The sequence below is a fragment of the Cervus canadensis genome, chromosome 12 (assembly GCF_019320065.1).
Source record: "Cervus canadensis isolate Bull #8, Minnesota chromosome 12, ASM1932006v1, whole genome shotgun sequence".
Taxonomy (NCBI): Eukaryota; Metazoa; Chordata; class Mammalia; order Artiodactyla; family Cervidae; genus Cervus; species Cervus canadensis.
This window is the reverse complement of record NC_057397.1, coordinates 24879368-24900090: the sequence shown is the minus strand read 5'-3', so window position 1 is coordinate 24900090 and position 20723 is coordinate 24879368. Positions and strand designations below refer to the sequence as shown.

The 20723-nt window shown below is 42.7% G+C and overlaps 1 protein-coding gene across 1 annotated transcript in view; it reads left to right on the top strand.

The window, feature by feature from the left end:
- Positions 1-20723, top strand: part of CA8 (carbonic anhydrase 8) — an 88176-nt gene that overhangs the window by 44465 nt on the left and 22988 nt on the right. The window contains exons 4-7 of the mRNA XM_043483822.1: positions 7529-7624; positions 12667-12729; positions 14210-14258; positions 15256-15368. Coding sequence (XP_043339757.1) covers positions 7529-7624; positions 12667-12729; positions 14210-14258; positions 15256-15368 — 321 coding nt within the window. The remainder of the gene's footprint in view (positions 1-7528; positions 7625-12666; positions 12730-14209; positions 14259-15255; positions 15369-20723) is intronic.

The window sequence follows — 20723 nt, the reverse complement described above, 5'->3', positions numbered from 1 at the left end:
GTGCCTGACTTAATTTTCCTGGGCTCACAAATCACTGCAGATGGTGATTGCAGCCATGAAATTAAAAGATGCTTACTCCTTGGAAGGAAAGTTATGACCAACCTAGACAGCATATTAAAAAGCAGAGACATTACTTTGCCAGCAAAGGTCTGTCTAGTCAAGGCTATGGTTTTTCCAGTGGTCATGTATGGATGTGAAAGTTGGACTGTACAGAAAGTTGAGTGCCGAAGAATTGATGCTTTTGAACTGTGATGTTGGAGAAGACTCTTGAGAGTCCCTTGGACTGCAAGGAGATCCAACCAGTCCATCCTAAAGGAGATCAATCCTGGATGTTCATTGGAAGGAGTGATGTTGAAGCTGAAACTCCAATACTTTGGCCACCTGATGCAAAGAACTGACTCGTTGGAAAAGACCCTGATGCTGGAAAAGATTGAGGGCAGGAGAAGGGGACAACAGAGGATGAGATGGTTGGATGGCATCATTGACTCGATGGACATGGGTTTGGGTGGACTCCGGGAGTTGGTGATAGACAGGGAGGCCTGGCATGCTGAGGTTCAAGGGGTCACAAAGAGTCAGACATGACTGAGCAACTGAACTGAACTGAACCGAACCTAGCTTATCTTCCCACCTCCTATGCCAAATACTTCCATTCATCCCTATTCTGCTAAGACCTTTGAAGGAAAGATGTCAGTGTGGGGGAGTTTGGTTCTAAGCAGCATAAGTAATAATCATATTCACTGCAATAATATATTGCTTTAACATTTCACAAAGCACAGTTTTGATTAACCTTTAAACTTCTGTGCTATCTGAAGCCCTCTAACTTTCCAGCCCCATTACCCCCAAAGTGCTCTCAGTTCATCACAGGCACTGAAGCACAGTGACTTTGCTCTGTGAAACTGAACCAACACTAATATAAGGCAGAATATAAGATGAATACTTACCAACCCTGAATACTCACTGGAAGGACTGATGCTGAAGCTGAAGCAAAAATGTAGAGTGTGTGATGGATGAGGACTGAGAATTCAAGTCACCAGTAATAGTTATAACTGGATTTTCAGAATGTGCTGGAAATTTTCCTGACACTTGCAGTAACTACCTTCTAATTTTGTGGAAAGGGGATCTCTGATGATGTTTTGTTTGGTCTAAATGAGGCAAAGCTGTAAAGAGTCCACCTGCCAATGCAGGAGATGCTAGTTCAAACCCTGGGTTGGGAAGATACTCCGGAGAAGGAAATGGTAACCTACTCCAGTATTCTTGCCTGGAAAGTCCCATGGACAGAGGAGCCTGGCGGGCTACAGCCCACGGAGTCACAAAGAATCAGACACGGCTGAGCAACTAAACAAGAGAAGGGAGTTTCTCATAGGTACCAGACCAGAGCTTTGTTAATAAAGCTTGGGTTCCTTGTGGACTGTGAGGGAAGACTTTCTTTTCCTCCTTGACTGCTATCACTTCTCCAGTAATTATTTAAGATCCAGACGGTAGGATGAAAACCAGGTGGTAGAGATTGTCTTGCTGTTTTCATTATCTGTTATTTTACTAGTCACATGAAGGTTATAGCAGTCTTCTGTCATCCTTTTTAGCTTGGGTTGGTGGAAGTGCCGGCATTTTCCTTTTCTTTCTTTCTCTTCCTTCTTTCTTTCTTCCCTTTTTTCTGTACTCTGCAGCTTGCAGTATCTTAGTTCCCTGACCAGGGATTGAGCCCAGCCCTTGGCAGTTGAAAGTGTGGAATTCTAACCACTGAACGGATAGGAAATTCCCTCTTTCTTTCTATAATAGATTGTATTTTTTTAAGATCAGTTTTAGATTTCCAGGAAAATTATGAAAATAGCCCAATTATGAAAATTGGGCTTCCCAGGTGGCGCTAGCGTGCCAGTGCAGGAGACAAAAGAGATGGAGGTTCGATCCTTGGGTCGGGAAGATCCCCTGGAGAAACAAATGGCAACCCACTCTAGCATTCTTGCTTGGGAAATCCTATGGACAGAGGAGTCTTGTAGGCTACAGTCCATGGGGTTGCAAAGAGTTGGGCACACAACTGAATGACTGAGCCTGAGTATGGAAAATTCACATCTAACCTGGCCCCAGTTTCCCGTGTTTTTAGCATCTTAGTATGGTACATTGGCTGTAATTAGTTGTCCAGTCTTGATATGCTAAGTCCTTATTTTATTGTTCATTTGTTTTCACCTACAGTCCCTTTTCTGTTCCAAGACCTCATCTGTAACACCACATTACATTTAGTTCTCCTGTTTCCCTGGATTCCTCTTGGCTGTGACATTTTCTCAGGCTTTCTTTGTCTTTGATAACCTTGACAGTTTTGAGACGTACTGGTCAGATATTTTGTAGAGTATCCCTCTGTTAAGATTTGTCCGGTGTTTTCTTCATGGTTACAGTGGGGTTATGGGTTACTGGGAGGAAGAGCATAGAGGTAAAATGTTGTGTTCATCATATCATGTCCAGGCTGCCTGTATCAGCATGTCTGATGACTGCTCATGTTGGCCTGGTCACCTGACCGAGGTCGCATTGACCATGTTTCTCCACTGTCTGATCACCTGGCCCAGGTGCCATTGCCCACGTTTCTCCACTGTCTGGTATCCTGCACCATACTCTTTGAAACGAAATCACCATGAGCAGCACACAATCAAGGAGTGGGGACTCTGCATTTTTTAAACAAAAACACATATGAAGTAGTTTTGGAAAAGCAGGTGTGAGTGATGGGATGTTACTGAATTAGGAGGAGTGGCAAAGAAACAAAAATGAAAACAAAAAGACTGAAAGCAGCGAACCTCAAAACATGCATTTCTGGTTTGTTTCAGAAAAAAATACTGCTTACTATTGCTATGAGAAGTAAGAAAATCGTTTATTTGAACTTTGTAATTTGCGAAATCAAGATAGATTTCAACCTTGGCCTTTTTTTCTTGTTGATTTTAATTACGGCAAACAGTTCTTATCTATTCCACTGTACACTTATCTGTACCACTGGGACGCCAAAGCTACAGTTGCAGCCAGAAATGGAAAGATTAAATTGGTCTGTCTTTTATTATTAATTGAAGAGTTATAGAACATTGCTTTCTTAAAGGCAGTGCCTTGACATTACTGGGCAGTCCAAGTTCAATGCAAAGAAATAGAGGAAAACAATAGAATGAGAAAGACTAGAGATCTCTTCAAGAAAATGAGAGATACCAAGGGAGCATTTCATGCAAAGATGGGTACAATAAAGGATAGAAACAGTATGGACCTAACAGAAGCAGAAGATATTAAGAAGAGGTGGCAAGAATACACAGAAGAACTATACAAAAAAGATCTTAATGACCCAGACAACCACAACTGTGTGATCACTCAGCTAGAGCCAGACATCCTGGAGTGCAAAGTCAAGTGGGCCTTGGGAGGCATCACTATGAACAAAACTAGTGGAGGTGATGGAATTCCAGCTGAGCTATTTCAAGTCCTAAAAGATGATGCTGTTAAAGTGCTTCACTCAATATGCCAGCAAATTTGAAAAACTCAGCAGTGGCCACAGGACTGGAAAAGGTATTTTCATTCCAATCCCAAAGAAAGGCAGTGCTAAAGAATGTTCAAACTACCACACAGTTGCATTCATTTCACATGCTAGCAAAGTAATGCTCAAAATTCTTCAAGCTAGGCTTCAATAGTATGTGAGCCGAGAACTTCCATATGTTCAAGCTGAATTTAGAAAAGGCAGAAGAACCAGAGATCAAATTGCCAACATCCATTGTATCATAGAAAAAGCAAGAGAATTCCAGAAAAAACATCTACTTCATTGACTACGCTAAAGCCTTTTACTATGTGGATCACAACAAACTGTGGGAAATTCTTAAAGTTATGGGAATACCAGACCATCTCACCTACCTCCTGAGAAACCCATATGCAGATCAAGAAGCAATAGTTAGAACTGGACATGGGTCAACAGGCTGGTTCCAAATAGGAAAAGGAGTATGTCAAGACTGTATATTGTCACCCTACTTGTTAACTTCTATGCAGAGTATCATGTGAAATGCCAGGCTGGATGAAGCACACACTGGAATCAAGATTGCTGGGAGAAATATCAATAACCTCAGATATGCAGATGACATCACCCTTATGGCAGAAAGTGAAGAAGAACTAAAGAGCCTCCTGATGAAGGTGAAAGAGAAGAGTGAAAAAGCTGGCTTAAAATTCAGCATTCAAAAAACTAAGATCATGGCATCTGGTCCTATCACTTCATGGCAAATAGATAGGGAAACAGTGGAAACAGTGACAGACTTTATTTTCTTGGGCTCCAAAATCCCTGCAGATGGTGATTGCTGCCATGAAATTAAAAGACACTTTCTCCTTGGAAGAAAAGTTATGACCAACATAGACAGCATATTAAAAAGCAGAGACATTACTTTGCCAACAGAGGTCTGTCTAGTGAAAGCTATGGTTTTTCCAGTGGTCATGTATGGATGTGAGAGTTGGACAGTAAAGAAGGCTGAGTGCTGAAGAGCTGATGCTTTTGAACTGTGGTGATGGAAAAGACTCTTGAGAGTCCCTTGGACTGCAAGGAGATCCAACCAGTCCATCCTAAAGGAGATCAGTCCTGAGTGTTCATTGAAAGGACTGATGGTAAAGCTGAAGCTGCTATGCTTTGGCCACCTGTTGTGAAGAGCTGACTCATTAGGAAAAACCCTGATGCTGGGGAAGATTGAAGGTGGGAGGAGAAGGGGACAACAGAGGATGAGTTGGTTGGATGGCATCACAGACTCGATGGACATGAGTTTGAGCAAGCTCTGGGAGGTGGTGAAGGACAGGGAAGCCTGGCATGCTGCAGTCCATGGGGTTGTAGAGAGTCAGACATGACTGAGCGACTGAACAACAATAGCCAAGTTAATGAGAGCCCTGCATAGCTTGACTTGTCCTGGGTTGTTGTTTTCGTTGTTGTTCAGTCACCAAATCGTGTCTGACTCTTTCCGACCCCATGGACTGCAGCACATCTTTCTCCTGGGTCCTCCATTATCTCCCAGAGTTTGCTCAGATTCATGTCCATTGAGTCCATGATGCTCTCTAACCATCTCATCCTCCTCCGCTGTCTTCTCCTGTTGCCTTCAATCTTTGCCAACATCAGGGTCTTTTCCAATGAGTGGACTCTTCACATCAAGTGGACAAAATATTGGAGCTTCAGCATCAGTCCTTCCAATCAATATTCAGGGTTGATTTCCTTTTAGATTGACTGGTTTGCACCTCCCAGAATATTGGAAATAAAAGCAAAAATAAACAAATGGGACCTAATGAAACTTAAAAGCTTTTGCACAACAAAGGAACCTACAAGCAAGGTGAAAAGACAGCCTTCAGAATGGGAGAAAATAATAGCAAATGAAGAAACAGACAAAGGATTAATCTCAAAAATATACAAGCAACTCCTACAGCTCAACTCCAGAAAAATAAATGACCCAATCAAAAAATGGGCCAAAGATCTAAACAGACATTTCTCCAAAGAAGACATACAGATGGCTAACAAACACATGAAAAGATGCTCAACATCACTCATTATCAGAGAAATGCAAATCAAAACCTCAATGAGGTACCATTACATGCCAGTCAGGATGGCTGCTATCCAAAAGTCTACAAGCAATAAATGCTGGAGAGGGTGTGGAGAAAAGGGAATCCTCTTACACTGTTGGTGGGAATGCAAACTAGTACAGCCGCTATGGAGAACAGTGTGGAGATTCCTTACAAAACTGGAAATAGAACTGCCATATGACCCAGCAATCCCACTGCAGGGCATACACACCAAGAAACCAGATCTGAAAGAGACACATGTGCCCCAGTGTTCATTGCAGCACTGTTTATAATAGCCAGGATATGGAAGCAACCTAGATGCCCATCAGCAGATGAATGGATAAGAAAGCTATGGTATGTATACATCATGGAATATTACTCAGCCATTAAAAAGAATTCATTTGAATCAGTTCTAATGAGATGGATAAAACTGGAGCCCATTATACAGAGTGAAGTAAGCCAGAAAGATAAACACCAATACAGTATACTAATGCATATATATGGAATTTAGAAAGATGGTAACGACAACCCAATATGCAAGACAGAAAAAGAGACACAGATGTACAGAATAGATTTTTGGACTCTATGGGAGAAGGTGAGGGTGGGATGATCTGAGAGAACAGCATCAAAACATGTATATTATCAAGTGTGAAACAGATCGCCAGTCCAGGTTGGATGCATGAGACAAGTGCTCGGGGCTGGTGCACTGATGACCCAGAGGGATGGGATGGGGAGTGAGGTGGGAGGGGCAATTGGGATGGGGAACACATGTAAATCCATGGCTGATTCATGTTAATGTATGGCAAAAACCACTACAATATTGTAAAGTAATTAGCCTCCAACTAATAAAAATAAATGGAAAAAAAAAAAAAAAGATTGACTGGTTTGATCTTGCAGTCCAAGAAACTCCCGAGAGTCTTGTTCTGGGTTACCATTTCTATAATATTATAGACAGAGAGCTTCATTACTTCCCTCTAGTGGTCAGCTTTATAATTTTGAATTCTAGTTGGGAAAACTCAGCAAGAGAAGCTTCAAACTTACAGCGATCTTCCTTGATAATTTTCCTTCATATTTTAATATGGATGCTAAAAGGACAAGGTGTTTGAATTTTAGTGTGTCTTTTTGGATTAATTCTTAAATGAAGCAGTGTTTTCAGGAGGTAAGTAATTATAACTTGATTAAAATGTAAAGCGATGATTAGTATTCTCGGCAGAAAGTTTGCTTAACTACTGTTATACTGAGAAACTCAGCGGCCATTTGATTTTAGCCAGGGAATTGAATTTGGCTTCTTGCGAGTGTTTTATCAACCCTGTAGAAGCAAGTGCGTATTCTAGATAAACTTGAAAACCACTGAGCTCTCTAGGGCTAAGAGTGAGAGAGTCCTCTAGAGTATTATTTGTCATTCCTTCACAGATAAAATTTTATCTGCAGTGCGGAAAATGGCCTTTTTTTAAAAAAGAGCTCCACATTGGCATTCATTACTTTACCATGCTTTAAAAAAGATGCAGTGCTTTTCATAGGATGCTATCTCTACATATACTTAGAAAGTTGAACTAATTTACAGAATGTGAGACTGTCATTCTTGATGGAGATGGTGGGTGACACAGTACTGGAGTTATATAGGTACTCATCCTTTCAATGAGTTCTCATGTTTGTGACCAGACCTGGAGTTTCATTTCAGTGAGAGCCAGAGGGGATGTCCTCTAAGGAAGGCAATGAAATCAATTTGAAATCTGCAAGACCCCTCAGATGTGCTCCTGATCAGGACAGAAGCAGAGCTTGAGAGGCACTGAGCCCTGCTTCTGTTGAGAAATAAGAAGGAAGGAATTCACACAGAGAACCTAGATTTACCAGTCATCTCTTTGTGCCTATCTGTGATACTCTTGTTGCATACCATACCACGTGGATAGGGTCAATGCGAACTTGATGTATCTTTGTTCTCCTGAACAGAAGTACCTTTAGTAACGAAGTTGCCTGTCTGTCGTTGCTTGTCCAGCTCCACCTGATCCACTGGAACTCCACCTTGTTTGGCAGCATTGATGAGGCTGTGGGGAAGCCCCATGGAATCGCTATCATCGCTTTGTTTGTCCAGGTAAACAGTCTCCAGCTAAGATTATTGCATGGTTCAGAGATGCTTCTTTCTAATTCATTTTGCAGAAGGTTTTTTGTTGTCTCTCAGTTTTACTACTTAGAAGGGACACTAAGCACTTATACAGAGAACATTGATAGTTTAAAAATAGAAAACTTGGGGCTTCCCTGGTAGCTCAGTGGTAAAGCATCTGCTTCCCAATGCAGGAGACACAGGTCAATCCCTGGTCCTGGAAGATCACATATACCTTGGTCCAACTAAGCCCATGTGCCACAAATATTGAGCATGTGCTCTAGGGCCTGGGCACAGCAACTGTTGAGCCCATGCGCTGCAACTGCTGAAGCCCGAGGGCCTTATAGCCTGTGCTCTATAAGAGAAGCCACGACACTGAGAGGCCTGGGGACCACAACTTGAGGGTAGCCCCTACTCAGAGCAACTAGAGAAAGCTTGTGTGTAGCAACAGAGACGCAGCACAGCCAAAAATAAAGAAATGAAATTAAAAAAAAATGTGGTCTCTGTGGATCAAGTTCAGCCATATTCACTGGTAGAAAATGGTTCACTGTGTTAACAGAAATTTTCTTCAGAATGGCATTCAGAGCCATTAGAGAAATGAATTAGAAAATGTCTCCTAAAGGCAGAACTCATTTTATTAATGAAAAAGAATTTCAGGAAATGTTTTTGGACCCTGCCTCACTGCAAAATCCAAGAAAAGTCAATAGTGTAATCATGCAGTAGATTCCTTTAGCTATTTGTTACGAGTAATTTTCCTTCTAAGATGATTGGAAGTGCCTTGTAGAAAAACACTGATGAAGTAAGACTGGCAAAGACGTTGGTGTTTATAAAGTTTAGATTTGAGCTCTGTGGTGGGCAAAGAATATTATATGCATTGAGTGAAATATACCCCTGGAGGAGGAAATGACAACCCACTCCAGTATTCTTGCCTGGAGAATCCCATGGACAGAGGAGCCTAGTGGGCTATAGTCCATGGGGTTGCAAAGAGTTGGACACAACTGAGCATCTAACACGCTCACAGTAAAATGTACAAATTGGACCATATGCTTTCAAAGGTAAGATTTTAATTTCGTTTGTCAGGTGACTCTTTTAAACTTTGTTGTATCATCTTCTTGATGCAATAAAAGATTTAGAGCTGAAAGAGACCCTGGAGGGGGTTCCCAGGTGGCTCAGGGGTAAAGAATCCTCCTGCCAATGCAGGGCATGAAGGAAGATCCAGATTATCTATGTGACGATGCCTTTCTCAGGAAAGAGCAATATCACAGAAACTGAGCACAGATGTTCATGGAGGAAAGAAGGGCTGATCCTGAGTGTCAGCTGAGGCAGAGAGGAAAGGACCACATCCAGGGCCTTGCACTTAGGACCAGAGGCTGGGAAAGCGGAGAGGAGCGTGTCCAGGCCGTGAGGATGGACTTCCCTTTCAAGAAACTTGACTCAAAGACAGAAGGGGTGATAACTAGCGGTGATGTGCACAGCGAGGTTCAATTTGTTTCATTTTGAGATCCGAGATGGGCCTGTTTTTATTCTGAGCAAAAAGAGCAAGTGCAGGACTTCCCTGGTGCTCCAGTGACTAAGACTCTGCCCTCCCAGTGCAGGGGGCCTGAGTTTGATCCCAGGTTGGGCAACTAGATACTGCAGGCTGCAGTTGAGAGTTTGCTTCCCGAAAACAAAAAAAAAGATCCCTCATGTCACAGCAAAGATCAAAGATCTTTCCCATCCCAACTAAGACCCAGTGTAGCCAAATAAATAATTATATATATATATTAAAAGCTAGTGCAGATATAGTTTGAAAATACTGCAGGAAAGGAGATGATTGATGTAGAAGAGCCCCAGAGGAAACAGGGGGTGTCGGTTGAGAGTTTATGTGGATGCACTGATCCCGGACAGGAGGGACTCCACCCTTTCTCCAAAACAGAGGGCTAGCAGGAAAGGGTGGGCACCAACAGCAAGCACTTTTAGGTGAAGAAAGACAGGAAATTAGGGGAGTTCATGCCTGATGACCTGTATTATCTCCCAGACGTGCACAGCAAAATTATTTATAGAGCAGAGGAAATGTGGGTGTGGGATTGAGTTTTGAAATAGCTCAGGAGGTGAATGACAACAGACTTGACCATCAGGGTAGGAGACCCTCTTGAGATTGGACATCACAGTCTAGGACAGCAGACAGTGGGCTAGTCTCTCCATCCAGCGCGAGGAGCAGAGAATTCTAGCAAATTAATTGTTGCATCGATGGGTTGCAGAGCAGATGATTTAGGAGGGCAGAGGGACTAGAAGATGGAGAGATGTCTTTCAGGGTAGGCAGGAAAGGAAAGAGACGGAGTCAAGAGGGACCCCAGGACTTGACTCCTTGTGATCAGTGAATAGGAAGAGAAAGAAGAGAGGAGAGGATGGGTGGGTGGGCAGTTACGGTCAGAGGGGATGGTCTGTGGAGTTGTGGGTGTCAGAGTGAAAGCAAATCCAAGGTACATTCTCAGGATTGGTTGACAGAGGTGGGATGGAGCTGAGGGACATGGACGAGGGGTCAAGAAAGAGGCCAGGGAGGGCATAGGTCACACCCAGGGATGCTGAAGTCCTCTGGGGCGACCGCAGGAGGGAACGACCATTGGTTGTGACCAGTGGATCAGTGAGTGATAGTTGAGCAGGATAGCATGGGAGGAAGGCGGTCCACTCGGAGGGGGCTGGCCTTGGGCTTGTGGAACAGAAGACCCATCAGAAGGTAACAGCCAGGCACTGGCCAGAGCTCTTAATCTCATCTTTGAGGGAGGCTGCACAGTGTCCACTCAAAAGGCTTGGAATGAAGACCTTGAGCAGATCCAGGAGGTGGCAGGGAGCTTGTCAAGGATGTGGCATTGTCCCATTCCAGAGGGTGTGGTGGGAAGTGAGGGGATTAGCTGTAGAAGTTGAAAAATTCAGGGCTTTGCAGGGCTGAGGTTCTCGGAGAGGAAACTGACCAGAGGGCTGGCATTCTGGGCGGTGGTGAAAGATGGCGAAGGGCAGAGGTCAGAAGTTACCTGGTGGCGGGTGGACTCTTGGCCCCAGGTTGCGTTGTCACGCACAAACTGTTGTAGGATTTTAGGGACTGGGCTGTGCAGAGCATCATCCGTGTTTTCTTTTTGGTGGCTGTAACCTCTTCAGACAGGACTTTGACAAAGAAAGGAAGGAACGAGATGGAGCGATAGCTGGAGTTGGTTGCAAAATATAGTTATGTCCACGAAGTATAGAGCCTTTGTAGATATAAAGAGGCAATAGTAGTTATTAAGTGCTGTATTTGATGCTGTGTAGCATTCTGAGTAAGAGTGATCTGGGTGATAGTCACTGAGTTTCGATGCACCGTGCCCTATTCTAAGGTTTTTGTTTGACTGAGTCTTATTTTCAACTCTATCACTTTTAATCCTCCCTGCTGTATAGAGGAGAAAGCTGAAGGACAGAGAGGTTAGGTAAACTTGCTCAAGACTGAACAGTGAGTCAAGGTCAGAACCCAGCATCCAACGCAAGTGACCTTGTTCCAGGGCCACTAAACTGTGTGGCCTCACAGTGTTCAGATGTGGGCTGTTCAAAGAATTATGCTCTGATCAGAGATGCATGAAGTGACGACAGAGCCCACCTGTGGGTGTAAGCGTCCAAATACTATATTCTGCTTAAACCAGTACAACAGAAAGTGGGAGTGTTAGTTGCTCAGTCATGTCTGACTCCTTGTGACCCCATGGACTGTAGCCTGCCAGGCTCCTCTGTCCATGGAATTTTCCAGGCAAGAATGCTGGAGTGGGTAGGCATTTCCTTCTCTAGGTGATCTTCCTGATCTGGGATTGAACCCGGGTCTCCCACAGCACAGGCAGATTCTTTACTGTCTGAGCCACCAATGCAACAAGGAGTCTGTTTTTCTCTGAAGGTGGGGTGCAGGCGTCTGCCTACAGGTCCACACTTTGACACCAAGGAGTACATTTTGCCTAAGATACACACACACACACACTAACTTAAGAGAATCCATTTTCTATTTCTAGAGCCTATCTCAGGAATTACAAACACTTGGAAAATATAATCTTGATTGTTTGGAACTGATTGGTCTGTCTTAGGTTGTATAAGTTTCCTGTCACACCTCTTTCCTTTGATCCCCTTTGACCTAGTGTTTTTCCAAGTTGGTTCACAATGGAGAGAAACAGGGCATGTGAGCATGGTGACAGCTGTTGTAGGTCCTTGTGGATCACTCTCCAAAAATGTATGTGCAAGAGAAAAAGCAAACCATAACAAGGAGTGTTTATCTGAGGTTATAAATGGTCTCTGTTGTGACTGCCTTCCATTAGCATGGACAGAAACTGTTAAAACTTGACTGAAAAGTAGAAATGGGATTATGCTTATAATTTTTAAAGTTAGAATCAAGAATACTTCACATCATATTCTTTTTAAAGTCTCAAATTCCTTGGGACATTTTAGGCACTGAAAATATGTAATGATATATAATGCTTTAAAATAGAAAGTTACAAACAGCACATTCTTATTTATTTAAGAATAAATAGGTGATTATAGAGTTATGTCCAATGATAATCAATAAGTGTCTTGATTTCAGTGACTTTAGCATATGAAATCACATACTTATTTTTTGAAGTTAATAAAAGTTTTTCAACATGAATACAGTCTTTATAGTAATGATCTAGAAATGCAAAAAGTAAAAATAGAAGGCTTTGGGTGTGTGTGAAAAATTCTAATTCAGAAATATCCTCGAAACTTTTATATTACAGTGTCATGTGATTATATATATATATAAACATAAATATATTTATAAGTATATAAATATAAATATGTAGCACAGTGGGTAAAATCTATACCTAGCAAGGTGAATTTAAAATAGATTCTTGGAAATGCCCAAGAACATATCTAATACTTTCTTGTACTTTAATTGCCTTTAGTTGACCTATTTATTAAGAAGTAAGTCTTGTAGTCCCAAGAAGGACTTTCAGGTGAACTTGAACTTCACTTCAGTTGGTTATTTTACTTATAATGCTTAGTAGCTATGATTTATACTTTATACATTGCAGATCGGAAAAGAGCACGTGGGTCTGAAGGCTGTGACTGAAATCCTCCAGGATATTCAGTACAAGGTAAGTCATTCTCTAAAAGAAAATAAAAATACTGGTTATGTAAGAGCCTGTCATGTCTATTCTCAGGCTTGGGGATTCCCTAAAAGGACTCAGACAAGCTGTTAGTCTCCTAGTTGTGGTTTATTCCCCTGGAAGGATACAGGTCAAAAGTCAGCACAGTGAAAAGGTGGATGGGTCGCAGTCCTGGAGAAGCCAGGCACAAGCTCTCAGACGTCTCCTCCCAGTGGAGTTGCCTGGGAGCACACCTGATTTTCCCAGCAGTGATGTCACAGCACTTGTGAAGTGTTACCAGCCTGGAAAGTTTACCCGAGCCTTGGTGTCCAGGGATTTTATTGGGGGTCAATTATACCTGGGCAGTGCCTCGGGGACTGACCTCAGCTGTGCTGACTCCAAGCCTCCCACCCCCATCCTGAGCAAAACCAGGCTTCTACCATAAATTACTTTGTTGGGATAAACTTATCTGGTCCAACTGGTACAGCCTGTCCAAGGCCTCAGGCTCACAGAGCCACTCTTATCAGGCGGCTTATTCCAAGGACTCAGAGATGATCTCCCAGGAGGCAGCCAAGGGCCAGGCTTGAAGACAGGACGTTTTGGGGGGGATTGTGTAGGATTGGAGCAACCCAGGCCTCCTGAGTACCTCTTTCTGCCCTCTGGATATAGGAAGGTGGTATAAATGAAAGAAATAACAATTGTGGCAACCACACTTCAGAGTATTTGTGTGAGAAGAAAAGCAACAGAAGCTCACATAAATCATAAGATGATGCCTCCCAGAGAAGGTGACTTAGGTTGATTTGCCCCAGTGGCTCAGCAGGTAGAGTCCGCCTGCAGGACAGGAGACACAGGAGACCCAGGTTCGATCCTGGGTCAGGAAAATCTGAAGGAAATGGTGACCCACTCCAGTATTCTGGAGTCCATGGGGTCGCAGAGAGTCGACACGACTAGGCAACTGAGCCCATACATCCTGCGCCGCCGAGAGGTTAGACACTGAGAGCCGAGTTTCAGCAGGAAAGTTGTTTCTAAAGAATCCCTGGGTCAAGGCCCACATTTCTACGCCAGGAGCAGGAAGGGCAGTGACGTGGGGCAGACAGACACTGGACAGACACTTTTAAGTTTCACACCAGGGATTATGGGGAAATTCCTGAGCTGTGGCCACCGCGAAATAGCTACAGACTCAGAGCAGGAACGTCTTGTTGGAACCAAGCCCTGTCACTCCAGTGAGAAGACAGATTGGCACACCCACAAACCTATGGGGTCTGGCATTCAGAAAAGACTTCAGGGCTTTCCCTGGTGGGTTCAGTGATTTAAGGATCCACGCTTCCACTGCAAGGGGCATGGGTTTGATCCCTGGTCAGGGAAGTAAGATCCCACATGTGCAGTGTGGCCAATAAGAAAAAACTTCAACCTCGATTTTTAGTGCTTATAAATGTTCTTATTCTAAAATTTTGTGTTAACATGGGGTTCATTATTTTCTTTTATTCAGGGGAAGTCCAAAACAATACCCTGCTTTAATCCTAACACTTTATTACCAGGTAAGCATTTATTTGGTTGCATCGGGTGAATTTTAACTGTGGCTGTGACTGCATTGTTTTTCTCAGAATAAACACAACTGTATCTTACGAGTTAATAAGCTTTCTTTATAATTAATATTCTTTGTAGTTGTTACCAGTTTCAGATAGTTCTAAACTTGGGAGTAAATTTTTTGAGATAATAAACATTTTACCGCTGAGCTTCCCTGGTGGCTCAGATAGTAAAGAATCCACCTGCAGTGCAGGGGGTGAGGGTTTGATCCTTGAGTGGGAAGATCCCCTGGAGGAGGGCATGGCAACCCACTCCAGTGTTCTTGCCTGGAGAGTTCCATGGACAGAGGAGCCTGGTGGGCTACAGTCCATGAGGTCACAAAGAGTTGGACACAATTTAGCACACACAAACATACACACACACATCTGGTATAGTATATCAAGTGTTTATATATCTAGTTTATATAACCATATTTAAATATGTGTAGGAATTCATTGATACAAAATCACTATAAATAATAGAGGATACATCATGTTCTCTATCAGAGAAGGCAATGGCAACTCACTCCAGTACTCTTGCCTGGAAAATCCCTTAGACAGAGGAGCCTGGTAGGCTGCAGTTCATGGGGTCGTGAAGAATTGGACATGACTGAGCAACTTCACTTTCACTTTTCACTTTCAAGCATTGGAGAAGGAAATGGCAACCCCCTCCAGTGTTCTTGCCTGGAGAATCCCAGGGATGGGGGAGCCTTAGTGGGCTGCCGTCTATGGGGTCGCACAGAGTTGGACACGACTGAAGTGACTTAGCAGCAGCAGCAGCATGTTCTCTACTGATTGTTTTCTTCATATGATTAATTTAAAAATATATATGTGAGACTCCAGTTTAAAAATGACATCTGTCTGAGACATGTTGTCTGGACAGTTTGTAATTTTGAAAATGGTTGTTGGACTCTTCCAAATTATTTTTCTTTAACTCGTCTTTCCGTGACTGGTCCTTGCTGTGGCACAGACCCCTTGCTGCGTGATTACTGGGTCTACGAAGGCTCTCTCACCATCCCGCCCTGCAGTGAAGGTGTGACCTGGATATTATTTCGATACCCTCTGACGATATCCCAGCTACAGGTGAGAGGAGGGCTTTAACCTTCCAGGACGAAGTTTTGCATTAAAGGGTAAATTTTCTGTCTGTAAAAGGGAAATGTCTGTTTCATGTTCTTGCTCCTTTCGGCTCAGTTAGATCGGTCACATCTCTTCAGATAAAGTTAAATGTCTTGAGCCAGTGAAAGCAGTTGAAAGGTCAAGGATGAACAAAACCCAGCTCCCATTTACCATCTGTACTTTAAAAGTCAGTTTTTATAGAGTAAATAGAAGTCAGTGAAATACCCGAACTGTTCATTAGTCTACTTACTGCTTCATGTGGGATTTCTCAGGTATTGGAGAGGAGAAAGCTCTTGGAGGTGAGGTGAGAACACTGGTTATTTCTGTAAGTCACACTTGGGCTTTGTAACAGCTCTTTCTTGGCTTATACAGGAAAATTCTGTATGGAGCGGGTGGGGGACCTAGAAAGAATGCCCTGTGAAGTTCTGGATTGTTCTCTAGCCCACCTTGGGTGCAGCATAGGTGCCCTAGATGCTAATGCAGTGTGTGAGGCACCAAGGTGGATTGTCACTGGGATGTTACTGGTGGGGCAGGATGCAAGGTCACTACAATGTGTTTAAACATTGATTTTGGTGTTATCAGTACCATAATATTTGATACTAACTGTAGCATTTGTTAACGCTAAGAAGACAACGTTATTAATGATCAATCTCAAAAAACTTAGGCAATATGCTAAATAAATAAGCCGAGTTTCCTTTAGAAATTCTTTATAAACTTTTATACCTCTTATATTTTATAACAAGTTCAAGTTTACTCACTATTCAGAAAAGCTTTCTTTTGTTTGTCCGTAAATCTTTAAAACACCTCTTTCAGCTTTGAACAGTTTCTTCTTATTTTTCTTTTTCTGAGGATTAATTTTAAAAGATACCCATTCAGCATCTTCATTGTTTCATTATTTTAGAAACTTTGATCACACTACCTTTGGGCCATCCTGTTTTTAATATGACAAATCCCAATTCCTTTATCTATTCAGTCATTTCTTTTTTTTTCTTATGAGAAACTATTCCTGAGTGCCAACCAGACATGGAGGATTCAGAGATTAAAACACAGTGTTTATTCTTAAAAAGTTCACTGTGGAGTTGAGGAGGCAGATGCTCTTACAGGCAACTATGTTATATCATAAGTAAGGAGCTCTGAAAACATATAGGACCAAAACCTAGTTCAGACTGGAAGGTTCAGGGAATAACTCCTGAAAAATATTAGGAGTTAGTCTATTAAAGGAGAGGGAAGAAATTAGAAATTTGAGTTGAATGTTAAGAATAGAGGTTTGGACTAATGAGATATAGATGGAATTTAACAGCAGATGGTAGCTGCTGTAACAAACATACCCCAAAACTTCTGTGACTGGGGACTTCCCTGGTGGTCCAGTGGTCGGGACTTTGCCTTCCAATGCAGGGGGTGTGGGTTCTCTCCCTGGCTGGAGAGCTAAGACCGCACATGTTTCAGGGCCCAAAAAACCAAAGCATAAAACAGAAGCAATATTGTAATAAATTCAATAAAGATTTTAAAAATGATGCACATCAAAAAAATCTTAAAAAATTTTCAGTGACTTATCACAGTAAGAATTTATTTTTTTTTTACACTTATAAAATCCAACAGATGTATTTTTGCTTCACAGTCAAGGCTTTTCTCTGTGTAGCCACTCAGGGAAAGGGGTTGCAGGACACTCTGCCATCTTTAATACCTCTCTTCTCTTAGGTGTGGGCATATAGTGAGCAGGAGGGGAAAGCGTGGGGAGGGCCTGAAGGGAGACTGCTTTCTAAAGACTAGACTGAGAAATGGAGAACACCATTTATGCTTCCATTCTATTGGCAGGAACGCAGCACATGGCCACACCTGGTTGTAGAGGAAGCTGAGAAGTGAATTCTAGCTTCGTGTCCAGGAAAAAGAAATGGATTTGATGGTCTGTTCAGCTCAAGTTGAGAAACAGACAAGACAGCCCAGCGGAGTGCAAAACCTCAGTGCAGGCGGAGGAGACAGGGAGTCAGGGGCTTGCCCACGGGCCTTGGGGACAGCCAGGAGGGAGTGATGTCCTGGGATCTGGGACAGGAGAGAGGATTTCCAAGCTGTGGAGAAGGGAAGTGAACAGTGACAAATGCTACAGAGACTCTAAATAAGATGCGTGCAGCTCATCCAGGTAGAAAATACAGTAAGTCCCCTACATATGAAGCTTTAAGTTGTGAACTTTCAAGATGCGAATGTGCCCCTGTATGCCAGCAGTTGTGCTATGCTACAGTACTTTTCAAGGTACTGTACTGTAAAGTTAAAACTTTTTTTCTTTTTTGTGTTTGTTTATATATCATTTCTGTGAAAAGTATTATAAACCTATTAGAGCAGTACTATATAGCCAGTTGTATTAGCTGGGTACCTGGGCTAACTTTGTAGAACTTACAAACTGGACTTACCAACATGCTCTTGGAACAGAACTCTTTCCTCTGTAGGAAACTTACGTAACCACGCCTTATAAACACATGTCCGGGGAGCCACTGCTCGCTTCTCACTCTTCACTCTTTTTTTAAAAGTTAATTTCCTTTATATGTTTTATTATTCTTGTCTGTGATGGGTCTTTGTTGCTATACATGGGCTTTCTCTAGTTGCGGTGCAAGGGCTTCTCATTGCAATGGCATCTTTTGTTGCAGAGCACAGGCTATAGGGTGCAGAGTTTCAGAAGTTACTGCATGTGGAGAAGAAGCCAGTAGTTCTGGTTCTTGGACTCTTAGAGTTGAGGCACCGTAGTTGTGGCTCATGGACTTAGTTGCCTCTCAGCATGTGGGATCTTCCCGGACCAGGGATAAAGCCTGTGTCCCCTGCATTGGCAGGCAGATTCTCATCCGCAGCCAGGGAAGTCTTCAACCTTGACTCTTGTTTCGTGCCCCGGTGTGTTCACTGGTGGATCTTGGTGCTTCTCTGTTGCTGAGCTTTGGCTTATGATCTCCAGTATCCTTCCTCCACCATCCCTTCCCTTATGCTGCTCTGGCTGCTCTAGGTCCACACCCCAGCCCATCCAGCCAGTTTGCCATGGAGAAAGCCATCATCTCTTTTCAGAGTTGCCATCATGCAAGAAAAGATTCATGAACAGGGACTGTCATTGCCAGTTAACTGAATCATTAACTGAAGTGAGATGTTTCTGTGGAGCATTGAGCTGAAAGGGACCCAGGATAAGAGTTTCAACTGCTTTAGTCACAGGGGAGGGGTCAGACTGGCAGAGGAAGCAGAAGCAGCTCAGGGTCTGCAGTCACATTTGTTTAGCATTTTAGGGGCAGTTTTCTAAAAAGTCAAACCTTTAATGAAAAATGATGTTTTCCTCTATAACCACAATAAATGTCTATTTGTTGAAAGTCACTTTGAATGAACCTGACTGAGCCACAGAAAATTCTCAGTTCCACTTAGAATTCCACATAGGATTCTCTCGCTAGTACAGTATTGGGGATGTTAACCAATGGTCTATAACGTGATGATTTACTTCCATGTCATCCAGTAAATTATGCAACAACCCAGAGACAACTCGTCATGCCTTTTGGTCTTTCAGGCTTCAAAGGGAGCCTTGCTTTGTACCACCCCCCTGAGTGAGGCCAGTGATAAAGTCTAACCCTAACTCACTAAGTCGTGCTCCTCAATTACTGGGAAATAAAATGTGTCTTCCTCAAAGGGAGTCAAAGCCAAAGGAATGTGTATTTGAAGGAATAATTTCAACTGCTCTTGTAAATGGATAGCTTTCCAGTTAGCTTTTCAAGAAAAGAAGAGGTAGGTGCTGTTAGTGAAGAGTTGCATTGCAACATCTGTTCAGAGAGCAGGAGTGTGGAAGTGGACACACACACACTCACATGGACATTAAATTGCAATTTAGAGTGATTTAGGGGGAAAAAATTGTAATCTTAGGAGAAAATGAATCAGTCTGTCCTTGATTTGAATGTTTCACTGTTGCTGCTCATATAGTTCCAGAGAAAGCAGAGTCCAAAATAGAGAAGGTCCAGAGAGGGCAGTAAAAATGAGAGGAACTAAAGGGCAAAGGTGTGATTCTAGAATCAAGACCAAGAATTGAGGAGCCTCACCTTGTTGCACTTGAAGAGGAGCCCAGAAACATAGAGACAGAGGCAGAGAGAGAGAGGACTGATACAGAAAATAACAAAAGGAATAGCAAATGGCAGGTGGATGGCTATGGCTACTAAGTAGATTATATTGAGAAACAAAACTTTGTATTGAAGATATAGTGTGTCCTCTTATAGGGGTAACATGTGTAACTAAGTAGCTGGGTGTTATGGTCTTCCCTGGTGGCTCAGCCTTAAATAATCTACCTGCCAATGCAGGAGATGCGGGTTCCATCCTCTGCTTGCTAGTCCAGGAGAAGGAGTTGGTGCGTATAGTGTAGTACTGACAGTTGAGCCCATCGTGAACCATTTACATCTTCCTGAGCACTAGAATCCTGGTGTCTGGGACTGGGAGCCCCTGATTGGTTGGTTAACTTTTCGTGTTGTTCTGGTTAGCAGACTATGCTATGGGAAGAAACCCACACAATTGAATGGATTTGGATAAGTGTAATTTAAAACATTTTAAAAAGTGATCTGTTAACTATTGTCACTGGCCTGCCAATGCAGGAGACGTGGGTTCGATCCCTGGGTTGGGAAGATCCTCTGGAGGAAAATGACAACCCACTCCAGTATTCTTACCTGGAGAATCCCATGGACAGAGGAGCCTGGTGGGCTACAGTCCATGGGTTGCAAAGAGTCGGACATGACTTAGCGAGTAAACAACAACGGCAATTCATGTATTATTATGAATTTCCTGATGATAAAGGAAAATAAGATGAGACTTTTATGTGTTAGTTTTCTCTTTTAACATGGTGACACATAAGATGTAAATCAAAACAAGTCTATTACAAAATATGTGTAGGACCCCAGGAACTATTAAAAGTAATGTGTGCCAAACTTCAGATCTTAGAAATTAGCCTATTAACTACTGTCATGAAGAAAGCAGTTTTAAAGCTGAACTTTGAGTGAATCATCAAGGTCAGACGTCAGCGAAGGTTGGAATGAACGTCTTAGACCAACGGTCGTGCCACCCAGTTCAGAGAACTGTGGCTGCTCAGCTTTCTACCTTCACGGGTGAGGACGTGTCTCCCAAGTGTTAAATCTCTCTCCTCTCCTTCTCTCTCTTTTAAATTGGCTGAACACAAATACCATGTTTAAGTAGAGGAGCATTAAAAATCGATGAACTCGTACGTACTGATTGATAATGATGGCCCCTGTATGGCCCTGACATTTGAATTTAGTTGAAGACTTTTATCTCGGAATATTATTCTCCTCCTGTCTCACTCCGTCTCAT